At 37.1% G+C, this 7,749-nt stretch overlaps 1 protein-coding gene across 1 annotated transcript; it reads left to right on the top strand.

Annotated features, from left to right (window-relative positions):
* Positions 1 to 2,102: 2,102 nt before the first annotated feature.
* On the top strand, positions 2,103 to 4,697 carry LOC100373833 (uncharacterized). The gene is made up of 4 exons (XM_085496211.1): positions 2,103 to 2,446; positions 2,853 to 4,151; positions 4,291 to 4,434; positions 4,567 to 4,697. The coding sequence occupies exons 1-3, from the start codon at positions 2,354 to 2,356 to the stop codon at positions 4,381 to 4,383; spliced, it is 1,485 nt and encodes a 494-aa protein (XP_085352337.1). The 5' UTR covers positions 2,103 to 2,353; the 3' UTR covers positions 4,384 to 4,434; positions 4,567 to 4,697.
* The last annotated feature ends 3,052 nt before the right edge of the window (positions 4,698 to 7,749 follow it).

Below are 7,749 nucleotides of genomic sequence, written 5' to 3' on the forward strand. Positions count from 1 at the left end.
TGCTCCAACTTACTTATTTTTCTAGTCAGTGGTTATGTAACAGTCTTTAACATAGTAATGAGAGCACCTGTGCGGGCAACTATGCAAAACAAATGATATCTTACTGCGTTCACTGCTTTTAGGATTGTGCTCACAGTATATGCAGTATTTTATCACTAAAATCTACCTACTTCACTTACATAAGTCAGTGTCAATATTACCTCACACTTGGTTCATATGCCTGAGTCAATAAGTACATGTTTGGGTTCCTGGCGTAATTACGGCAAATTTGAGAAAAAGAAATAATAATCAAGTTTTTCTTTAAGAAAAAATCCCAAAATGCGAACAAGATGGGCAGTTAGATAATACCTAGTTTTCTAAGCATTTTAAGCTCCATTGTGTCTGTCTGTCTGTAATCTATTTAATATAACATATCTGTCCGCATGTGTGTCTGGTACGCCGACTACACGTAACTTGTGTACCAACACCTGTTCAAACTGAGTCGGGAACACACCACGTACAACTTATCTGCGTACCTACTGTGCCAAACATACACCCAGACCATGGACCATGCCCAGACTAACTTGTGTGCCTGCGTAATAAAGAATACTGATACTTGTTTGCAATGTATTGTTCTCTCGGTATGTACATGAATATATCTGTAGAGACGAGCACGAGTTCACTATATAACAGTAATGCCTTTTTTGAAAGAAATACGTAAATTGTGACGCCGGAATGTGTTGATGCAACTTGATGCGAAATCACCTCAAACTGATTTGATAGGTGAATCACAGTCCCTCAACACCCGGTTGGGAAACGCTATTGTTCTAAGGTGTTAATCCCCCGACCGCTGGTAACAGTGCGCGTTATGCTTGTGGAGTGAAGCCGATGACGTCATAGCATCACGGCGTCTTTCTGAATTTGAATTGTCTTCCGTTCTGCTCCAGTGAAACTTGTGCTGTTTTATACAGTTTATTCCGAAAATATTCCTAGATACGCGTGTAATAGTACTCGTAAAGACTTTCTGATAAGGTACGTGTAATTTAAAAGGTATATTCATTGAATTAATTTAAAAAATCGAGATTTCAATTTCAGACCGTCACAGTCACCACCGGTCATTGCAGAGTGGCGTGTTATGGCGACACTGTACAAAAAGTTTCAACCCTGTGAAAATGCGTTCCTATCGGTAAAACGACCAAATTCATCATATTTATGTAGTTTGATATTTAAATTGTTCCCCAATATAGATTATTTTGTGTAGACGCAGCATTAAGGGGTTCATTTCAGTCGGCTATTTTACCATTAGTTTTGCCCCGTAGATACTTGTATTCACCACGAATACAACCGAACTCGGCCAGATTTCAACTCGGCCAGGAAAAAAATGCACAACTCGGCCAGTCGCCAATTCCCGTGACTATTTTGTTGTCGATTTCAACAACGCAAGTTTACAAACACACACACACAAACGCTACTGGTTCTCCGACATGTTGTTGATTTCAACATTGGCTGAACATTGTCGATTTCAGTGACGCAAATTTTCTTTTCAAAGGAAAAACACAGACATTACATTGAATCACAGACATCACATCGGCGGCGACCGTCTATTTTTTTTTACATTTTACTGTGATATGACAAAAGACACAGCGCTGGCTGTTTCGTCACTGAAATCGACATCCCTTTTTTTATTAACAAAGCACGATAGGCATCACTGAAATTGACACCCTTTGACGCCCATACATTTTTTATATTTTGTTGTGATATGACTCTGACAGTCTGTAATACAGCGCTCGCTGTTGCATCATTGACACCCTTATGCACATATGCTGGCCGAGTACGGTCACTGGCCGTGATCGGTCATTGGCCGAGTAGAAATCTGGCCGAGTTCGGTGGTCACCTTCACCACGAAGCAAGATGTTGGTCGAGTACCGCTCGAAGAAAACGACTGTTCAAAGTTTTTTTTTTAAATATTGATGCCTAAGATTTTTGATGACCATCGATATATATGTTAGAAATAACTGAATCATTTTGGTGTTGTCGTATTCCGATATTCTTGTCAGAAAATCACTGTGAATTTATACCATACAAAATTTGTTGATGTTATTTCAAGATGGCGTTTCGAACGACCATAGTCGATGATGATGCGAGTATCTGAATTTAGCAACCCTCCCAAACACACTTTTCCGACTTCAACTACTATTTTATTAGATTTAATATTAAGGTTGAAGTTCAAAAAAGTGCCCAATGCTGTTTTTATTATTGTTGTGTTAATTCTCAATTTGTTTTTTTCAGATCAAACTTAGATCGTGTTTGTAATTGTTATAGCAGTGATTAGAAATCTGGTATCAGTGGTGAAGCCATACAAAAGTTTGCCAGTATGCCATACAAATTAAATAAATGGAAACGCCCGAAAGGATACTATGCAAAGGTGCATGAGAAAAGGAAGCTATCTAAACAGTTAAAGGCAGAGGTAAATATTTTTTTATTTCAATTTTGATAAGTTACTACATGTATTTATATTTCATATTTTTAATAATGTTGTACATGGCCGAATACATGCCACATATAACCAGTTCTTGTTCATTAATAATTCAACCAGTTGAATAGCTATGCTCAATGAGCTATAACCCTGAGATCTTGCCAATTGCCAATTTGAGTCATTTGTCTTTAAATCCAGTTAGTGCAAGACATGACACAGTTTGTTGAGGAACTGTGGACATGGGAATTGTATATTGTCATTCATCGTATTTTCACCTGACATTTCATGTAAAAAATCTTGAGGCATTTTTTAATTTTAATTCAGCATTTACCTTCTGAATCCCTGCTAAGCGTGGGTTCAACACATAACTAATATTCAAAATATTGTTAATTTACAGGAACATACTAGTACCTGCATTTCCAACATATCAGATCTACAGAAACATGTTGGTCTTGTGACATTGCCATCAAATTGGTCTGTTCTAAAGTCGCCAACAGAAATCAGATTCAGCCAGATAGAGTTTATCGGGGATGAGTCAACAGTTTCCAGATGCGTTATGGTGGGGGAAGATTTAACATGGCAAGTGAAGCTTCATGGGCGATACATCCCCAAAAACCATTCCATCTTTGAAGGCATATCTTCTGCAGTTACTGATGTTGACATGGTCACAACTCTTATTAGTGAGGCTGTGAAATGCAAGATGTGCCCAGGAAACTTTGATCAATCATATATTGATCTAGTTCGAGGTAAAGGTGGGGAAATTGTGAAGGCCACTTCCTTGTCAGGGGAGAAAACCAGTTCAGACAGTAAAGTGAACCTTAGATTCCTTAGTCCCACAGAACTGAGGGAAAGAGCATCGAATCTACAGAAAGAGAAGATGACTTTAAAGCGGTCCTTGAGCAGAACTGTGAAACAACTTGTTTCATCTGAAGGGATTGCAATTGATGGGACATTACAGAGCGACTTTAAAGCTATAATGGAGGAAAACAATCATGATGTGCAGAAAGTGTGCAGGAGTTCCGGTTTCGTGAAACTGCCTAGTCAAAGAACTTTAACAGACTACTCAAATTACATTAAGCCCAAACCAGGAATTAGTCAACCAGTGTTGAAGGAACTTATTTCAGAAATTGAGTGTCTTGGGTCATCAGAGTCAAATAAATATGTAGTACTACTTCATGATGAAATGAAGGTTAAGCAAGATCTCGTCTATGATAAGAACACTGGGGAACTGATTGGCTTCACCAACTTGGGTGATATAAATGAGGAGCTGATGAAGCTAGAGAATGGCTGTCACATAGAGAAGAATAAAGGTCTAGGACTTGCCAGTCATGTCTTGGTGCTAATGGTAAGAGGATTAGCATCTAGTTTACAAATGAGCCTGGGCTACTTTCCCACTGATGGTTGCAAGTCTGACAATTTGTATCCAATAATATGGGATACGATCACCTGGTTGGAAGTCACATGTAACCTAAAAGTAATGGTGTCCACCAGTGATGGAGCGTCTTGGAACCGGAAGTTCTACCGTATGCATAGAGTAAAAGGTGCTCCGCGGGATATGGTGGTGTTCAAGACTAGAAATTTATGGAGTGATGATGAAAGATTCATTTATTTTGTGTCTGATGTACCCCACTTAATAAAGACTACCAGGAACTGCTGGGCCAATTCTGAGGCACATCGGAAATCCAGAAGTCTATGGGTATGTGCATATTTAATATAGTATATACTTTTCCATTTGATAAATTTGATTAAATCATAGACCACCTAATATTTAATTAAAAGTTGGACGGTCTACTTAATTCCTAATAAGATGTTTTTTATAATCCTTGTTTTCACAGAATGGTAATCCAATATTATGGAGGCATATTTCAGAGTTGATAATGGATGATCGAACCAGGGACATTCACTTGTTACACAAGATTGGATATTAGCATATCAATTTAACATCTTTTTCGATTATGAGAGTTAACCTTGCAGCTCAGGTATGTTTTTTAAAGACACTTTTCCTATTTTTGCACAAAATCAAAAAGTCAACAACATTGAATAAAAGTTGACAGTTATGTAATATATGCTAAACTTGTTAAACTTTGTTGCCTTTTGTATGCATCTCGCAGGTTCTAAGTGAAACAGTGTTCCATGCTATTCAAAGATTTGGTCCACCAGAAGCAGGGGAAACTGCTAAGTTTGTAATGTATATGGACAACTTTTTTGACTGCTTAAATGTGCGATGCAAGGAGGAACATCTAAGGAAACGTAAACCTAACCTGGCACCCTATACAAATCCGGATGATCCAAGATTATCAGTAAGTTATTGAATAATTGTGAAGACATCATACTTTTAACCTTTTTCTGTACCAAATTTTTTTCGCTAAAATTCTTGTGCCACATTTGTTCAATAATTACTTGTTTATTTTTTATCAAATGGGTCAAAATTGGGGGGGGGGGGGTTGTAGATGGTGGCTATAGTTCCTAGTAATGCATGTTGATTTATTATTACAAACTAATTTCCTGTATTCAATATTTTTTTTAGTGGCTTGAACTTGATTTTCTAAATTATTTCACTGAGTGGCAAGATAGAGTTGCAAGAAGGCCAGGACAGTTCACAGCATCACAACGAGCTGCTATGCTTCTCAGTCGACAAACGCTAGAGGGGTTGCAGATGTCAGGTAAGTTTGCACTACTAAACTACAAAGGTGGTTATACTATTGATAGAATGGTGTTATAGTAATCTATATAGAGATGCAATTTTTCAACTAATTTGTGGGTAGGTTGGGTTATGGCAAAACAATTTAGTTTTTGCTTAATCCCAAATCAGAATTAAATTAAAATACACTGATCATGAATGTTGTTGATACTCAAGGAACTAAATTACTGTCTACAAACAATGCCATTTTTGACTCCCATGTGCGAAGCACAAAATGGGAGTCTTTGCAGTTAGTGTGTCTGTATGTGTGTATGTGTGTATGTGTGTATGTATGTGTGTATGTGTGTCCGACTGTTCCACTGCTATCTCAAGAACCATACATCGGTTTTTGATGAAACTTGGTGCATAGATGCTCTGGGCCAATGCGCAGATTTGATTAGGTTTTGGTAAAAATCCATGCTCGTCCAGTGTTCTCCCCAGAAAAATGTATCAGAGTGGCGGCTAATTTGCATATAATTTACATATCATTAGCATTTGTCTGAAGATAAAGAAAACAATAATGACAGGCTTGCATGGATGAAAATGTGTCTTTATTTTTTAACAAATTTATGTAGAAGATTAAATGAATCTGCTGCCGTGTGATTTCTATGTAATGTTGATTTTTCGGACATTCATGGAAGCCCAGTGATCTGCAGCTTTTGAGAACGCCGTGATTTTCTTTGCTTCCCACTTCTATTAAATGACATGGCCTTCTTGTGCATCTCCGAGTGTGCGTGTTTATCGATAGCATATTTCGTAATAGTTATACATGGCATAGAATTCCATACCAAAGAACTATTTCTGGATGTTTTTAAGTTGAATTTTCCACATATGTGTCACAGCATTCCTAAAAGATAAGAAATAGGAGCGAATCAATACTTGTATTTAAAAAATATCGTCACGATCAACGCGAAAATAAACAAATTGCTGCCATTTTGAAAAGTCGCTAAACTTAAAAATTGCCACGATAAACTTTACCCAACTATTTCAAAACACAATACTAGTATTAGTTACTTTGATAAATCGTAGCCAACAATTTTTGAACTTCCAGAAAGAAGGTCGTTTCCAAAAAAATGTTTCGACGATCGGCAAAAAATGAAGCCATACAAAAATTTACTAAACTAGGTCAAAACTCGCTTCCAAGTAAAACGCTACAAATAAATACTTGTTTTACCTTTGCCATCGGATGTTTCTCTCAGCCACGTATATTTTGTTGTCCATTGTGCATCAAATCTAGAGTTTATTTTTTTGCACTTTTCGTTGTAACATCATCTTGGACACGTTTAGTACCACTGCCGACAGGGGTACCGGTGACCGCGTTGCTGGTGGGTTTATCGCTCGCAACCAGGGGCCCAGCAGGGCGTTCTACGCGGAACCACAACGTAATATTTCTGCTGTTTGACATCGTTGCTTCTTCCAGCCAAATATGCTACTGAGAAAATACTAGCTATTACCCCAATTAAATAGGGCGAAAGTGTTTATTGTCGAAGTACGAAGCTGTATTAGTCCATTGTATTTGCGTAATCACTGACATGTTTCCATTCACACCTGATTTGGCTCACAGTACCGGACGCTGATGACGCTGACTAACAGATTCGCACGTGTATTAACAAGCTAAAACAAAGAGTAACAGGAAATGCCACAGAGTAGCGGGCAATCTCTCAGAGTAGCGGCATAAATAATGGAGTAGCGGCCCCGCTACGCTAAAACGCTTTGGGGAGAACACTGCTCGTTAATTACCAAATTTGCATGATAATTAGCTAATTTTTAGCTGTTCTATGACTGTTCCACTGATATCTAAAGAACCACTCATTGGATTTTGATGAAACTTGGTACATAGATGCTCTGAACATATGCGCAGATTTGATTAATTTTTGGTAAAAATCTGTGCATATTAATTACCTAATTTGCATGATAATTAGCTATTTTTTTAGTGGTTCCATGACTGTTCCACTGATATCTAAACAACCACTCATTGGATTTTGATGAAACTTGGTACATAGATGCTCTGAACTAATGCTAGGTTTTGATTAGTTTTTGGTAATAATCCGTGGATACTAATTGTCTAATTTGCATAATGATTAGTCAATTTTCGGTTTTTTCACTGATATCTCGAGTACTAATCATCACATTTCAATGAAACTTGGTACATAGATGTCATACGACACTGCACAGACCTGATAGTTTTTATGGTAATATCAGTACATATTAATTACCTAATTTGCATAATTAATTAATTTTCAGCATTTGATATAAGTAGTTAGCATTACATTTCAATGAAACTTGGTACTTACATACTCAAGGACTATGCAGAGATTGATTGTTTTCGATAAATATTTGTGCATATTAATCACCTAATTTGCATAATTAGTTAATTTTCAGCTTTTCCACGGGTATTTCAAGTACTAATCATCGCATTTCAATGAAACTTGGTACATAGATCCTTTAGGACTATGCAGAGACCTGATTAGTTTTAGGGTAAATAATTGTGCATATTAATTACCTAATTTGCATAATTAATTTTCAGCTTTTCTACTGATATCTAAAGTACTAATCATCACATTTCAATGAATCTAGAATTATGCAGACCCAATTAGTTTCCAGTAAATATTTG

Source organism: Saccoglossus kowalevskii, assembly GCF_978046115.1.
Source record: "Saccoglossus kowalevskii chromosome 4 unlocalized genomic scaffold, keSacKowa6.1 SUPER_4_unloc_1, whole genome shotgun sequence".
Taxonomy (NCBI): domain Eukaryota; kingdom Metazoa; phylum Hemichordata; class Enteropneusta; family Harrimaniidae; genus Saccoglossus; species Saccoglossus kowalevskii.